The sequence below is a fragment of the Pseudophryne corroboree genome, chromosome 3, assembly GCF_028390025.1.
Source record: "Pseudophryne corroboree isolate aPseCor3 chromosome 3, aPseCor3.hap2, whole genome shotgun sequence".
Classification (NCBI taxonomy): domain Eukaryota; kingdom Metazoa; phylum Chordata; class Amphibia; order Anura; family Myobatrachidae; genus Pseudophryne; species Pseudophryne corroboree.
The window spans coordinates 687,892,589-687,910,386 of NC_086446.1; the positions used below are offsets into that span (position 1 = coordinate 687,892,589).

General features: G+C 47.0%; 1 protein-coding gene across 3 annotated transcripts in view; it reads right to left on the reverse strand.

Annotated features, from left to right (window-relative positions):
• Window positions 1–17,798, reverse strand: part of CFAP46 (cilia and flagella associated protein 46) — a 798,890-nt gene that overhangs the window by 57,618 nt on the left and 723,474 nt on the right. For all 3 annotated transcript variants that reach the window (XM_063962013.1, XM_063962014.1, XM_063962012.1), the window contains exon 51: window positions 16,966–17,130. In XM_063962013.1, coding sequence (XP_063818083.1) covers window positions 16,966–17,130 — 165 coding nt within the window. The remainder of the gene's footprint in view (window positions 1–16,965; window positions 17,131–17,798) is intronic.

The window sequence follows — 17,798 nt, forward strand, 5'->3', positions numbered from 1 at the left end:
TACCAGAATGCCCTGTTGTAGCAAGCGCTCTATTACTGGGTAAACTCCTAACTCCACCTCTGGCTTCAGAGGATACTGTGGGATTTTTGGAGCTATCCTACCATCTTTTACTTGTACAACTACTGGAGCTACGTTTGCCATTAATCCAGTGTCCTGTCCGTCTTTTGTCCAAAGTGACTCTGGTATCTGAGATGTCATCTCTTCTATTTGGGATGGATTCCTATTTGTCATAATGGTATGTGACATTAATTTTGATGGGGAGTCTAACATGTCTCGCACTTCCTGAGCGTGTTTCTCAGGTATGTCCAAGAATACACCTTCAGGAGTACAATAAATGACGCACCCCATTTTACACAGTAAGTCTCTTCCCAGGAGATTGGTTGGTGCCGATGCAGCCAGCAAAAAGGAATGCTTGGTATGCAAAGGCCCTATTGTAATCTCGGCTGGTTTGCTAACAGGGTAGTGCTGGACTACTCCTGTTACTCCCATGGCTGGAATTGTCCTACCAGTGGTTCTCATGCCCACTGTCGAATTTATCACTGACTTGGCCGCCCCTGTGTCTACAAGAAAGTTTAAAGTTTTACCAGCTACATTGATTGCGACCTCGGGTTCACTTTCAAGGTTGGCAATCAATTTCACTGGCTGCAGATTACAGGTATGGCCACACCCCTATTGGGTATGGTGACCTCCCTGAATCCCGCTGGCAGCAACTATTTGTGAGGGAGATAGTTGGGAACTACCAGAGGCATGCCAGTCTCTGTTTGGGGGATATCTTTTTGTTTCCCCTGTATGTGGCTCATAACTCCGTTTCTGCGGACCTTGCTCCCAATGTCGTGTGTCGTGTCGTTGTCTAGGGGGTTGGTATGTGTTTCGTGAATTCTTTACTCTACAATCTCGTGCCATGTGTCCCTGTTTGTGACAAGAATAACAAGTAACCATACTTGACTTACCCACAGGATTTGGTGATACAAACAAAGGCTGCCTTGTGGTTAGAGCCTGTATACTTACTGACATTAACTTGTCACCTTGTTGTTCCCTGTGTCTGGTGATGTTTCTGTCGTGATCAATAGCAGCCTCTCTCAAAGTAGCCACAGACAGACCTCGCCAACATGGTTGCGTGGTCTGTACCCTAGTCTTCAATGACTCTTTTAAACCATCCATCAGTACCGATACTGCTACTTCCCGATGGTTTGTGTCTGTTTTAATGTCCTCTATACCTGTGTATTTTGCCATTTCTAATAATGCTCTGTGAAAGTACTCTGCAGCTGTCTCTGACTCCTTCTGTTTAATGGAGAATATCTTATTCCATTTAGCTACTGCTGGGAAATACTCTTTTAGCTGCAAGTTTATTCTTTTCACATTATCTTGGTTGTACACATCTGTAAGAGGTACATCATGATCTAGTCCGCAATCAGCTAAAAATTGAGTTGCGTCGACATTTGAGGGTAAACATGCTCTCAGCAATATCTGCCAGTCTTTATTGTTGGGCTCTACAGTGTTACCTAAGTCTCTGATGTATTTTTGACTGGCAACTAAGTCTTTTCTAGGGTCAGGAAATTCAGACACTATGGTCCTTAATTCCATTCGGGAAAATGGAGTGTACATGGCAATGTTCCTAATGGGAGTGGCTCCTGATGCGTCTGTTTTCCCATTTGGCACTGCTATTACTCTAACAGGTGTAATTCTAACAACCTCATTCTGTGTAGATTCTACAGGCTGTGGTGAAATAGTTTCAGCATAATGTATGGTGCCGTACTTACCAGTTGATACGACCTCACCTATCCCTCCGCTAGAAGCCTTTACTAATCTCGTGGGTGGAGCTGTGCCTACTGTGGTCTCTGCTATGGTGGCTGCTAGAGAGAGTGCTGAAATCGTTGCCGCTTCGTCCTCTTGATCACACTCCTGAGGAAAGTTCAAAACAGGGTACAACTTGCACGGGTTAATACTTGCATGGGTTAATGGGTTAACATTATCATTAACATTTACACAGTTACTAAGTGATTTTGTGTTACACCTTAGTGCGTCTTTCTCCGTAATCAACTTCTCTCCTGATATATATGGTGGCGGCGGGGCCGTGGCAATTAATTTTCTGTTAGAGCCAGATCCCGCCGCCTGAGCCAAACCTCTCTGTATCTCACCTTCCTGTTGCCACAACTGTAAATAATCATAATGCTGAATTCGTCTCTTTGTTGATTTTATGAGACATATCCTCCTCCTTAAATTTTGTAACACTTCTGAGCTGAAGCTCCCTATTCTCGGGAATTTCTCCCCGTCATGCACAGTCATTCTCTCCCATTCATCACATAAAGTTTCTGTGTGACTTCCATATTTCTCACACATGATATACCTGGCCGACCCAATTGGCCGGACCACTGAATCAACCCGAACCGAGGTTGATCGCCCCCTACCTGAACAAGTGGCCCCCATAGTTCGAAAGTGTTGCTTTATTTAGCCAACCCTTTACGAAAAACCAAATGCCAACAATAGGCTGACGGTGGCGGTTTACCGAGTACCCCACTCACTCGCCCACGCCGACCTATACGACCTGATCACACCGATATGGTGCTGGCGTACTCGACCTAGGGCCCCTGCGACCTGAACCTCTATTTACTGGAACCTGTGAGGGTTATCCGAAGAACACTTACTCTTTCCAGTAACTATTGGTTGCTGGATAGTTCCTGAGTGAGCAGCGAACTTCCCTTAAAATAAAAAAAATTACACAAATCACGTTAGAGTGTACAGATAGCGTTTGTGACCCCTTTACTCTAATGGTATTAGGTCAGATTACTAACTACTGCACACACTTACGTGCGGTCCAGTCGTTCAGTACACAAACAACTAAGCTTATGTACGGAAAGACCAATGGAATCGAAACTTACGACTGCGAATTCCTTCAGCCAGAGCTTATATGGCCTATATGGGTGTTGCACCAACCCTTTTCGGTGTTGTGCCTGTGAACTGTATAGCGGACTTCCTTGTCGGCTGTACCTGGACCTCCTGGTCTGTTATGACCTCCTGGTCTTGTTACGGTGCGACCTCCTGGTCTTGTTAGTATGACCTCCTGGTCTGCTATACTCTAATGCTCAAAATTGTATTTAACCAGAGATGCCTCCCTAGCCACCGTGCACGTCACTTACACGCATGTACCTCACGAGTACTCGACTTTTCTTGTGGTTCAACCTTTAAAAATTGTGAAAACACTCACTCATCACATGTACACTTTTGTTTCTATTTCTATTTCTGCGCAGAAATTTCCTTTAGCCCAGCTGTGTTACCAATTAGGAGCAGGATCTGTTAAACTAAATTTCAGACTTTCCAAAAATAGACTTGCGTTATTTATCGCCTTTTGCGCTATTTACCGCTTAGCGCCAACTATCGCCTTTGCGTTAATTATCGCTTTGCGCTAAAATTCAACTTTTCGTGATTTGAGCTACGTGGGCGTAACCGGACGCTCCGTTGCGTAATGTACGCTGCGTGCGTCGGCCTTTGGATTGCGTACGCTAGTCTTTGTTAGAGACACGTGCACACAATGCAAAGATCCACCGTAACACAATATACTTTTATCAATGTAGACGATCCCTGATCATCTACCGCGTACCCCACTGGCTTTGCCTTATCTCCCAGGCAAACCTGTGTGTTTCTCTACACTTTTAACTATTACCTCTATTCTTAAACTATGAAATAACAGCAAGTCTCTTTTAGCACTTTTCTATCAACTATAAAATTGGCAAACAGGATAGTGATATACGAAAATGAAAAAGAAATGCAGATATATGTATGCGTGCGTGTGTACGCAAGACAGAAGACAAATAAACAGTTTTTAAAAGACACAAGCGTTTTGTTCTTACCTCCGGTTCCCGGATTCCTTCAGCACTCTTTTATCTAAGCGAAGCAGACGCTTATCCCGCCAGCACTACGAGACAACCTCCCGCCCTTTGCTGAGGGATAATGTCTGCTGATCTACCTAGTGCAGATATGTGAAGGACAGGACGAGCCGCCAATTGACAAAGCTAAATATTTATCGTGTATATAACCCTTTATGAGGTCTAAGAACACTGTACGCTATCTACGTAAGAAGTACCGTAAGGGTACGCAAGTTGCGTATCGATCGCTTAGCCGTGATCGAGACGCTCAGTTCACTCACGGCCAGGTGATCGCAGGCAGGCAGACTATTGGCTGTTGACTTATCGTAATGATTCGCTATAGCGTAGCAGCGCTCGGGACCACGAGGAGATCACCAGCGATGCAGACGCTCACAACGTTAAACCTTTATATCTATACCTCTAACAATGAAATACACAGTAAACCTTAGTGTAGAGACAAAGGGGGTAATTCCAAGTTGATCGCAGCAGGAAATTTTTTAGCAGTTGGGCAAAACCATGTGCACTGCAGGGGAGGCAGATATAACATTTGCAGAGAGAGTTAGATTTGGGTGGGTTATTTTGTTTCTGTGCAGGGTAAATACTGGCTGCTTTATTTTTACACTGCAATTTAGATTGCAGATTGAACTCACCCCACCCAAATCTATCTCTCTCTGCACATGTTATATCTGTCCCCCCTGCAGTGCACATGGTTTTGCCCAACTGCTAACAAAGTTCCTGCTGCGATCAACTCAGAATTACCCCCAAAGTGTAAGTGCAACCTTGTGTAACCTGATTAACTACAAAGCTGCTTGAGCGTCACCGATGCTCAGAGAATACTTAACACTATAAAGAATACACAGATACCTGGGCTTAGGGTCCGAAACCTATTATGTGTATTATGACTATTACTCGTAATAAGAATCACAGTACAAAGCATACACTACAGTATAACATAAACCAACTAACCAGATAAACTACACAGGAAATAAAATACAATACAATTTAAGGAAAATACGAGAGAAAGAGTAGAGAGAGAGGGAGAGATAGAGAGAGAGAGAGAGAGATGGCTCACAGTAAGACAATATGATTACGGAGAAAACTTACGCACAAGGGGAACGATCGCATGCGCCTCGATATCCAGCTCCCGATTATCAGCAATGAGAACCGTTGAAGAGAGTGAAGTTGGATATGGTCGGCCTGCTATTTATGCCCCACACACAATACAATTCAATGGTCCCTACAATCTCATTGTTCATTGGACACAGGAATTCGGCTTCGCATTATAACAAAAGGTCATAGGTTGATTCATACAGGTGGGCTGTGACTATTTCCAACTGCTCAGGTGGGAGGGAAACTGGGTTTCCCGCCGCATGGGTAATAAAGTGCAAATAAAGTAAATGTTCATAAACTTCTTATGTCCATAACTATTCGCACGAGCGATTGATCTGCTTCAAACCAACACCGGAATATTGCTAATTTTATACTCTTCCGATGGATACTAAACACCACTGTATTACTCCTATCTGACCCTTCATATCAAACAAAGAGGGATTCCTCTGTTCATGAACATTCTATATTAACCAAACTTTCAGATTCTATCAAAGGGACCATAATCTACAAAATACATTATTAGTGAAAATATGTAACGATTGAGTCGCACGCTACGATCGCATAAACTCTACCGTAAATACGCATACCATGCGCCTGCGGGTGCCCGCGACTGTGAGTATGCGCACGTACGGGAGAGCGTACCCATGCGCAGCACGGACCTGTGTGAGGTGCAAATATGGTAGTGTGCATAGAGATATTTTTCTGACTTTGACAAGCGATTAGATAGGTAGGATGAGAACCAAGAAAGGGCTGTGTCCTGAATACCTAGGGATTGTAGTGTTTGTATGAGAAGAGAGTGGTCAACAGTGTCAAAAGCAGCAGAGAGATCACTGAGAATAAGTAGAGAGTAATGTCTACATTGTTGATAATGTTATATAGAAATATATTTCACCAACAAGCATGTAAGCATAGACACGCCCATATGTGGCGATAGACACAGCTTTTGGGCAGAATGTGACAGAGCCTTTTTTTCCGAGAAAATACTTCTTAGAAGTAAAGTAATGCTGATTAAATGATACTCAGCATGCCTATATTGTGTGTGTGACTGCGACGGTAATTGTATACAAAAGTGCAGAGTCGGATTAAGGCTGTGGGGGGGCCGGGGCCCTTCAAATGGTGGGGCCCCTAACAAGGAGGCAGGCAAATTTTATATTATATATACATATATATATATATATATATATATATACACACACACACACATGCATATACAGTATATGTTTACATATATATATATATATATATATATATACTACTCAAAAAAATAAAGGGAACACTTAAACAACACATCCAAGATCTGAATGAATGAAATATTCTTATTAAATACTTTGTTCTTTACATAGTTGAATGTGCTGACAACAAAATCACACAAAATTTATCAATGGAAATCAAATTTATTAACCCATGGAGGTCTGGATTTGCAGTCACACTCAAAATTCAAGTGCAAAAACACACTACAGGCTGATCCAACTTTGATGTAATGTCCTTAAAACAAGTCAAAATGAGGCTCAGTAGTGTGTGTGGCCTCCACGTGCCTGTATGACCTCCCTACAACGCCTTGGCATGCTCCTGATGAGGTGGCGGATGGTCTCCTGAGGGATCTCCTCCCAGACCTGGACTAAAGCATCCGCCAACTCCTGGACGGTCTGTGGTGCAACGTGGCATTGGTGGATGGAGCGAGACATGATGCCCCAGATGTGCTCAATTGGATTCAGGTCTTGGGAACGGGCGGGCCAGCCATAGCATCAATGCCTTCATCTTGCAGGAACTGCTGACACACTCCAGCCACATGAGGTCTAGCATTGTCTTGCATTAGGAGGAACCTAGGGCCAACACACACCAGCATATGGTCTCACAAGGGGTCTGAGGATCTCATCTCGGTACCTAATGGAAGTCAGGCTGCCTCTGGCGAGCACATGGAGAGCTGTGCGACCCTCCAAAGAAATGCCACCCCACACCATTACTGACCCACTGCCAAACCAGTCATGCTGGAGGATGTTGCAGGCAGCAGAACGTTCTCCTTGGCGTCTCCAGACTCTGTCACATCTGCTCAGTGAGAACCTGCTTTCATCTGTGAAGAGCACAGGGCGCCAGTGGCGAATTTGCCAATCTTGGTGTTCTCTGGAAAATGCCAAACGTCCTGCACGGTGTTGGGCTGTAAGCACAACCCCCACCTGTGGACGTCAGGCCCTCATACCACCCTCATGGAGTCTGTTTCTGATCGTTTGAGTAGACACATGCACATTTATGGCTTGCTGGAGGTCATTTTGCAGGGCTCTGGCAGTGCTCCTCCTTGCACAAAGGCGGAGGTAGCGGTCCTGCTGCTGGGTTGTTGCCCTCCTACGGCCTCCTCCACGTCTCCTGATGTACTGGCCTGTCTCATGGTAGCGCCTCCATGCTCTGGACACTACGCTGACAGACACAGCAAACCTTCTTGCCACAGCTCGCATTGATGTGCCATCCTGGATGAGCTGCACTACCTGAGCCACTTGTGTGGGTTGTAGACTCCGTCTCATGCTACCACTAGAGTGAAAGCACCGCCAGCTTTCAAAAGTGACCAAAACATCAGCCAGAAAGCATAGGAGCTGAGAAGTGGTCTGTGGTCACCACCTGCAGAACAACTCCTTTATTGGGGGTGTCTTGCTAATTGCCTATAATTTCCACCTGTTGTCTATTCTATTTGCACAACAGCATGTGAAATTGATTGTCAATCAGTGTTGCTTCCTAAGTGGACAGTTTGATTTCACAGAAGTGTGATTGACTTGGAGTTACATTGTGTTGTTTAAGTGTTCCCTTTATTTTTTTGAGCAGTATATATATATATATATATATATATATATATATATATCCCAGATGGGACTGGCACTCTCCTGTCAGGCGTCAGGGACCTCGGTGCCTTCTGTGAAGTAGATGCAGGATTCCAGAAAGAAACAGCGGCACTCGAGGATTTGGTAAACAATACAAAGTGTATTAAAAAAAAGATTACAAGAAGCCGACGTTTCGGGGCTCACATGCCCCTTTGTCAAGGTGTGTAACAGTGTCTAGTGTGTGTGCTTACCTTATATCCCCATGGAGTCCGTGAGTGCACAGGTGTGTGGCCGGAGACGCGACGGAGCCGCCGTACTTCCGGTCGCAGCTGAGTGACGTCATAGTGAGTGCGCCCGTTACTATGGCAACTGGGACGCTAAAGTGCCGTTAGCTGCAGCGGTGACATGACTGGCAACACTGCCAGACTGGTGTGATATAGTGCGAGTGCAAGTTGCTAAGAACAGTGACACTTAGGAGACCTGTTACCTCTGTGGGACTCGATGAGACCCGAGTGTGGGGGCGGGGTGATGCATGGCCTATGGTATAACCCGGTGGATGCTGGACTCCCCGTGGCTGCTGGATGTGTGAGATCCTAGAGCCTGATGGGGGATGCTGACAAATACGTCAGTCTGTATGTCTAGATGGTGGCTGCTGAACGTGCCAGACTGGCAGTGAAACTGGTAATGCCCACCCTAGTGAAAGAATTGAAACAATGCCCGCAGCACTGTGGTGTGACTCTATATAAGGGTTTCAACACCATGGAGACGGCTGCGGATGTGGGCAGTGCAGCCAAATGAATAAAACCTGCATCCACCGTGTCAAGAAGGGTCAAGGGTGTCCCCACCTGGAAAGTAAGTGCTCGTGCTGTGCGGCATGCAGGGAATGAATAGTAATCAAGTGGTGTCGTACGATGAGTGGACAGGTAAACATGCGCTGCAAAGTGGGACAGTTCATCGCTGGGTTATAGAAATATATTCCAGGAGAATTTCTCGTTCAGGCCCCCTGGGCTGATGGTACCCAGTTCAAAGATCCATTTGGATTCGATGTGCAGCAGTCTTCGATCTCTGTCTCCTCCTCGAATGCTGCGAGGCACGTGATCGATGATCTGATGTTTTAAGTCGTTCAACGTATGGCCCATCAGCGCAAAGTGTCTGGCCACGGGCTGTTCAGAGGATTTGCCCGCCAGCGCCTGTTTGATTGCGGACCTGTGAAGGGCCATCCTTTCTCTGAAAGTCCTGATAGACTTACCCACATATACTAGGTGGCACGGGCAGGTGAGTATGTACACTATGTGTGTAGTTGTGCATGTCACCACGTGTCTGATCTGGTAGGTCCTTTCTTTATGGGGATGTTTGAAAACTGACCCGGTGGTCATGTTGTTGCATGTGGTACACTTGGGGCACCGGTAGCAGCCAGGAGCCTTGGTGAGGAAAGTAGAGGGTCGTTGTACCTCGTTTTGGAACCCCGTGATGTCCGAGTGTACGATGATGTCCCTTATGCTTTTGCCTCTGGTGAAGCATAACATGGGGCGCTTTTCTCTGAACACTGGAAGTTTCGTGTCTGTGGCCACTATGGGCCACAGGGCTCTGGCCGCTCTCTGGATCACTGGGCTTGCTGTGCTGAACTGGTTCACAAATGGTATAACCGCTTTGTTCTTGTGAGCTGTGGGCATCAGTAAGGTTTCCCTCGGTATGGCCATGATCTCTTTTTTCTGTACCTGTAATATGTGGTAGTCGTACCCCCTTTGTGTGAATTTGTCAACCATAGCTTCTAGTTCTCGGTCCAGGCTAGAGCGGTCGCTGATGATCCTGGATGCCCTGATCATCTGTGATCTAGGGAGTCCCTCTTTGAGGGGTCTCGGATGATGGCTGTTGGCCCTCAGTAAGACGTTCTTGTCCGTTGGTTTTGAGAACAGACTGGTGGTTAATGTGCCGTCCTTTACAGTTATCCTGACATCTAAGTAGTACACGGACTCACTGCTGCAGGTATAGGTGTACTTAATTGTGGAGGGTCTGTTGTTGGCTTCCTCTATAAGTTGTTCAAATAGTGCCGAGTCCCCTGTCCAGAGCAAGAACAAGTCGTCTATATATCTGACGAACATCAGGATATGCTGCGCTACAGCTTGGTTGTCGAAGAACACTGCCTGTTCCTCCTGGAACATGAAGACGTTGGCAAATGATGGGGAGACATTGCTCCCCATCGCGCACCCCGTTCTCTGCCGGAAGAATCTGCCGTTGAACATGAAGAAGTTCCTTTTTAAAGTCAGCGAGAGAAGTTGCATAAAAAGCCCAATGTCGAGGGTGTCCATCTTCTCCTTTGTGAGATAATCTTGCATGACTTGCAGACCCTCTTGGTGGGGGATGCTGGTATAAAGACTCTTCACGTCTATCACACACATTAATGTCCCTGGAGGAACCTGCCCGATGTTGTTGATCCGCTCCAGGAAGCTGGTGGTGTCTTTAATATAATTGTGGTGTTTGACGATCAACGGTTGCAGGATCCCATCTAAAAGTGTGGAAATGGGCTGATAGATAGAGTCTCTGGCAGCGATTATTGGTCTGCCAGGCGGGGACGTAGCGTTCTTATGAATCTTGGGTACCACAAAAAAGAGGGGTACGAGTGGGTGGTCCTGCTTGAGTGCCTCACACAACTTTCCTGTCAGTAGACCGTTGGACTTGGCCTGATTGAGAAGATGCTCCAGTTCCTGCTGGTATTCGGGAGTTGGATCGTGGGACAATTCCTCATATGTCTCGGGCTCTGCCAGTTGTCCCTCGATTTCTTTAATATAGTCGGAGAGGTTAAGGATGACCAATCCCCCTCCCTTGTCTGCGGGACGGAAGATCACATCACGGTACGCCCCCAGCTGTTTGAGGGCTAATTGTTCAGCCTTGGAAAGGTTCCGATGTATTACAGGTGTCGCTGCTGTGTATTTGATGACCGAGTCATCCAGGAGTCTGGTGAATGATTGTATGGAAGGGTTGGTTGACGGAGGATCAAAGGTGGATTTGTGCCGTGTCTGGTAGAATCTATCACAGATGGAATTGCTTGTTGAGTCCTGTGAATTGGAATTTTGGAAAAATTCCTGCAGTCTCAGCTTACGCGAGAAGCGATGCAGGTCAACTTGCCACTGAAAGCTATTAAATGGATTGGTTGGCACAAATGAGAGACCCTTCTCCAGAACTCTCAGTTCTATATCCGAGAAGGATCTGCTAGACAGGTTGAAGATTAGGGATTCTTTTTGGCTGCACGCCCTTTTAATTCGCGCGTGCTGCTTGCCCCTGCGGGTGGGCGTCCTCTTCTGCCTTGTTCTACTGGGGTGGCCGCCGGTGTCCCTAAAGGGACCGGCTGAACCCTGGATGACCCGTCCGAGTCCAGGAAGGCACTCTCACTGTCACTGTTTGATGTACCGGCAGTGAACGACTTCTGTTCCCGTCGTCTTCTCCAACTCTGTCGGCCTCTGGCATTGTTGGAGGTGTTTTGGCCACCTTCACCCCCCATCAACCATCTGTATACTTTATTCAAGTCATAATCTTCTTTAACTATTTGATGTTTATTGCGCTTGAATTTGATCAGATCCTTCCTATAGTCGTCGCATTGTTTTTGTAATTTGGTAAGCCAGTCCTGATTACAATCCGCCTGCAGGACGGTCTTATGCTCTGTTTCAATTTTAGAGATTTTGTCTCTGGTCTGTCTCAATTCCCGGCCCGATTCTTCCACGACCAGCAGAATCAGGTCGAGACTGCACTTGTTGAGTATGCCTACCCATTTCTTACAAAACTCGGGGTTGAATCGTCCAATGGTGGGGACGTTCCTTACCCTGAAGCCCCTGGGTATCAACTTTTCACGGTGGTACTCCGACCATGAGATTCCATGAAGCAAGTAATCGCATTCACGGCGCTTGAGCTTGAGTAATTGGTGGTAGACGTCTTCAATGCCCCCTGTGCGTTCTGATGCACCTAATTGTTCCGTGAAACGGAGGCGCTCCGCGTCATCATCCGTGAAGCTGAAGGATTCACCCAGGACCGATTGCATCCCTCTGCATCCCGGTGTGTCATCATCGTGCCTAGAAGAGGATGCAGTCTCCATGTTGGGTGTGAAAGGTTGTTCTTGTAGGTGCCTGGTGCTGAAGTGAACACCGCTAAGTGTGTGCCTGGAAAACTCCACCTGGGCAAAAGGGTACAGTACGATGATGAAAAAATAAAAGTCACAAGGGGGGAGGTGCCTCGACCCCGGCTGGCAGACAGGTGTGACCTGTGTGCGCCAAAATGAATATATATCCCAGATGGGACTGGCACTCTCCTGTCAGGCGTCAGGGACCTCGGTGCCTTCTGTGAAGTAGATGCAGGATTCCAGAAAGAAACAGCGGCACTCGAGGATTTGGTAAACAATACAAAGTGTATTCAAAAAAAGATTACAAGAAGCCGACGTTTCGGGGCTCACATGCCCCTTTGTCAAGGTGTGTAACAGTGTCTAGTGTGTGTGCTTACCTTATATCCCCGTGGAGTCCGTGAGTGCACAGGTGTGTGGCCGGAGACGCGACGGAGCCGCCGTACTTCCGGTCGCAGCTGAGTGACGTCATAGTGAGTGCGCCCGTTACTATGGCAACTGGGACGCTAAAGTGCCGTTAGCTGCAGCGGTGACATGACTGGCAACACTGCCAGACTGGTGTGATATAGTGCGAGTGCAAGTTGCTAAGAACAGTGACACTTAGGAGACCTGTTACCTCTGTGGGACTCGATGAGACCCGAGTGTGGGGGCGGGGTGATGCATGGCCTATGGTATAACCCGGTGGATGCTGGACTCCCCGTGGCTGCTGGATGTGTGAGATCCTAGAGCCTGATGGGGGATGCTGACAAATACGTCAGTCTGTATGTCTAGATGGTGGCTGCTGAACGTGCCAGACTGGCAGTGAAACTGGTAATGCCCACCCTAGTGAAAGAATTGAAACAATGCCCGCAGCACTGTGGTGTGACTCCATATAAGGGTTTCAACACCATGGAGACGGCTGCGGATGTGGGCAGTGCAGCCAAATGAATAAAACCTGCATCCACCGTGTCAAGAAGGATCAAGGGTGTCCCCACCTGGAAAGTAAGTGCTCGTGCTGTGCGGCATGCAGGGAATGAATATATATATAAGATTTTAAACCTACCGGTACATCTTTTTCTCCTAGTCCGTAGAGGATTCTGGGGACTCCGTAAGGACCATGGGGTATAGATGGGCTCCGCAGGAGACATGGGCACTATAAAGAACTTTTAGTATGGGTGTGCACTGGCTCCTCCCTCTATGCCCCTCCTCCAGACCTCAGTTAGAGAACTGTGCCCAGAGGAGATGGACAATATGAGGAAAGGATTTTGTTAATCTAAGGGCAAGATTCATACCAGCCCACACCAATCATACCATATAACCTGGAATATACACAACCAGTCAACAGTATGAACAAAAAACAGCATCAGTCAAAGACCAATTCCAACTGCAACATAACCCTTATGAAAGCAACAACTATATACAAGTCTTGCAGATTTAGTCCGCACTGGGACGGGCGCCCAGCATCCTCTACGGACTAGGAGAAAAAGATTTACCGGTAGGTTTAAAATCTTATTTTCTCTTACGTCCTAGAGGATGCTGGGGACTCCGTAAGGACCATGAGGTTTATACCAAAGTTCCAAACCGGGCGGGAGAGTGCGGATGACTCTGCAGCACCGACTGAGCAAACGCAAGGTCCTTCTGAGCCAGGGTATCAAACTTGTAGAATTTAGCAAAAGTGTTTAAGCGCGACCAAGTTGCTGCTCGGCAAAGCTGTAATGCCGAGACGCCTCGGGCAGCTGCCCAAGAAGAGCCCACCTTCCTAGTGGAATGGGCCTTTACCGAATTAGGTAACGGCAATCCGGACGTAGAATGAGCCCGCTGTATTGTGTTACAGATCCAGCGAGCAATAGTCTGCTTAGAAGCAGGAGCGCCAACCTTGTTGGCTGCATACAGGACAAACAGAGCCTCTGTTTTCCTAATCCTAGCCGTCCTGGCTACATAAATCTTTAAGGCTCTGACCACATCCAGGGACTTGGAGTCCTCCCAGTCCCCCTTAGCCACAGGCACCACAATAGGTTGGTTCATGTGAAAAGAAGAAACCACCTTAGGCAAAAATTGAGGACGTGTCCTCAACTCAGCTCTATCCACATGGAAAATCAAATAGGGGCTCTTGCCCATGTCTCCTGCGGATCCCGTCTATACCCCATGGTTCTATTGGTGTCCCCAGCATCCTCTAGGACGTATGAGAAATTAAGGTTTACTAACTTTCCTGTTACTGTTAGAAAGATTCCTTGAAAGACATAGGGACTAATTCAGACCTGTTTGCTAGCAAGTGATTTTTGCACTGCTGCCATCAGATAGTTGCCGCCCACAGGGTAGTGTATTTTAGCTGTGCAGGTGTGCGAACGCATGTGTAGCAGAGCTGTACAAACAGATTGTGTGCAGTCTCTGAGTAGCCCAGGACTTACTCAGCCGCTGCGATCACATCAGCCTGTCCCGGACCGGAATTGACGTCAGGAACCCTCTCTGCAAACGCATGGACACAACTGCGGTTTTCCAGACACTCCCAGAAAACGGTCAGTTGACACCCGCAAACGCCTTCTTCCTGTCAATCTCCTGGATTCTTCGCACAAACCCATCACTGAGCGGCGATCTGCTTTGTACCTGTGTGACGTGCCTGCGCATTGCGTAGTTTAGACCTGAATGCCCGCTGTACAAAAACGCAGCCTAGCGATCAGGTCTGAATTACCCCCATAGGTAATTGCCACGTATGGTGATTGAAGTGCAATCATAATAGAATAAAATAAAATGAAAATAAAAAAGGTCACAATTAAAAAGAAATAATCATTACAGAATCTTCATGCCTACTCCAGAGGCAGAGCCGACCCGAGGCACAGGCATTATAGGCAAATGCCTAGAGGCAACTGTAATGACTATAGTCGGTGTGACAAGGTGTCCCTTAGGTGATCCGGCGGCAGCTGGCATCAGAAACTTGAGCCCAGCGCCAGCTGCTGCTGGTTCACCTTCGGGACACCTCGTCACAGTTGCTGTGGTAAGCAGATGGTGCTGGGACCAGGTCTTTGCTCCAAGCGTCGGTCAAGCAGCAGCAGCTGGGTAAACATGGCGCTGGACGCGGGATGATCGTAGTTTGCAGCCTTGAGGCAGTGTAAACTTGGCACCAGGCATGAGCAAATCACGGCTTGCGGACTGACAGCCAATAGAAAAAAGTGTCTGCGAGCCAAATATGACTCGCGACATCATAGCTTCACCTACTTGACACGTCAGACATCAGACACCACAAAGTGGAAGATCCAGTTGGGCAACGGCGGTCAGGGAGAGAGGATGTCCCTGTGAAGAATTCCGGCAGCCGTGGAATAGGCGGTGTCACTGGCCAGTGGCAGATGACAGAAGCTGAGGACCAGAGTGCTGCTAGAAGGGGAAGCAAAAGAACTAACGAAACTTGCCTCTGCAGCCTCTCCCATCTTACTAATAGGCTGCCTTGGCCCACCAGTAATTAACATCTTCCTAGACCACCAGGTGGCGGGCATTAGGCCTTTTGGGGGTAGTCAGGCCTCAGACCTGTGCTACAGTTATATGGTTCTAGGCATTAGGCCGAGGTCACTAAGCTGTGTCCACTGTTTAGGGTGAGGGGTGCTGTGTTTTGAGGGCTGATGGGTGCTGTACTGAGAGGGGAAAGTGGTGCTGTAAGGATAAGGAAGTTAGTAAGAGAGAACTGAAATGTAGAATTGTGTGGCAGCTGTACTAGGGGCATTGAGTGGCATATTATATACTGGGGGCATTGTGTAGTATATTGTGTACTGGGGGAACACTGAGTGGCATAATATGTACTGGGTGGCATAATCTGCTAGGGGGCACTAACCAGAATCTTGCCCAGGGCACCAAATTGGTTATGGCCGGCTCTGTCCAGGGTCTATGTAAAGATGTGTCCCCTCTCATTGTTGCTGCAGTCACGCTAAACAGCCCTTCTAGTCGCGCCTAGTTTACTAACATTTTACAAAAAAAAGAAGCACAGGCAGACTCTGCTGATTAAAATGATAAGCGGCATGTGTGCGACTACGGCTCTATCTGCATACGAAGTGCTACGTTACAGTTTTTTCCTGACATTTCGTATACAGTTACAGCCGCACACAGAGAATATAGGCATGCTGTATACAATTTTAATCAGTAGAGTCAAAGACACTCGATGTTAGCAGAGTTGCTTGGAAATTAATGGCTCGCTCACACCAGACATCTTGCGGTGCATGGCGTATTGAGACTAGATGTATGAGGAAACATATGTATTAAGCCTTGGAGAGAGATAAAGTGCCAACCCACCAGCTCTTGCCATTTTTCAAACACAGCCTGTAACATGGCAAGTCCAGTAGAGGTGGAAGGGCTTGAGGGGGGAGGTGGTTCATCTTCAGTTGGTTAACGGTTTAGTGCCTACTCCAGAGCCTCCCCTCTAAGCCCAGAGCCTTGAGCTGGGTACATACTAGAGCGATGTGTACCCAGCCGATATGTTGGCCCAAGCAATGTTAATGAAGGACGGAAAGATCACTGCTCTGTCCTTTATTAGCATACATGTTATTGCTAGCGATATCCTCAGGTTTGATGTACTGCACATCAAACATGTATAATAACATGTTAAGAGGACCTTTTTTGTAGGAGGGGCAAACTTATAGTTTGCAGGGGGGCGCCGAACACCCTAGCACCAGCCCTGATTACCAGTTCCATCCTTCACTAATCTATAACTCTCTATGTGATGGAACTAGCGACTGACGCAGGAATCCCGACACCCGCCGATAGACAGCCCACATCCCAACACCCACCCATACTTCCCACTAGGTTGGTGGGTCCATGTCATCAACCAAGTGGAAATAGAACCTGTGGTGAGCAAAGCTCGCCACTAGGCCCGAAGCACGGCGACCACAACGAGCCCGCAAGGGGACTTGCTTCCTCATCTGAGTATTCCGGTAAACGGGATACTGACAACCGGAATCCCGTCTGCTGGCATATCGTATGTACCCCGTAATTAGCATAGCATCCAATAATAAATGGCAAACAGTGCTGGAAATGTGAGACAGATAGACTAATAGACCACAGTGCCATCCTTTATGGCTAATAACGCGCTGTACACAAGAGCTGCAATATGAATTACCTGTTGGCTCTCTGTGAATCCTTTTATACAATGTATAAAGTGAAAAGTCCCTTGACACAGAGTTTATACCGTCGTCCTTGAACATGCCCAGTGCTTCAAGCGGCAACTGCTGAAGTGATCTGTCTGCCAGCACTATAATGCAGTCCCCCACATCCACTGACGCAGCTGCAAGAATGGAAAGCATTCGATTACATGGGGTGAGATCCATAATCTCAGCAGAGTCTGACAGCAGAATGTGAATGTATGAACAGTATTTTTCCTCTACAGAAGACAAAAGTAACAAAGTCCCATATGCCAGACAATGATGTCGATTTTTTTTTGCGCATTTGTTTATTTCATAGATGTATACTGTAGCATCATTTTAATAATGAAGTAATAGTGACAGTTGTAACTCTGCAAAAAGTACAGAACAGTACGATAGGTATTTTGCCATTATTTTCAAATGTACGCACAGATGTGTCCTCATACGCTATTGCTGCAATGACGCCAAACAGCTTCTCTCTGCACGCCAGATCCTGTGCTAGTATCAGGGCATGAAAATGCATCTCAGTCGCAATGTGGTGCAACTAGGATGCATGAGGAGACTTTGCTTATTAATTTAATATGCGACACTTGCATATCTGTGTGCGACTGAGCCTGCAGTGATATGATGCAGCGGACGCAGCTCTTTCCACGCCAAGTTCTGTTGTGCTACAGAGACTTACAAGTGTTGCATATCAAATGAATCAGTGCATACTAGTTGCGACTAAGATACATTTCACTGAGAAAGGTGCAAAAAAAAAAAAGAGTCCTGTTATTATCAGTCACAAGGGACATGGCAGCTCACTTGCACC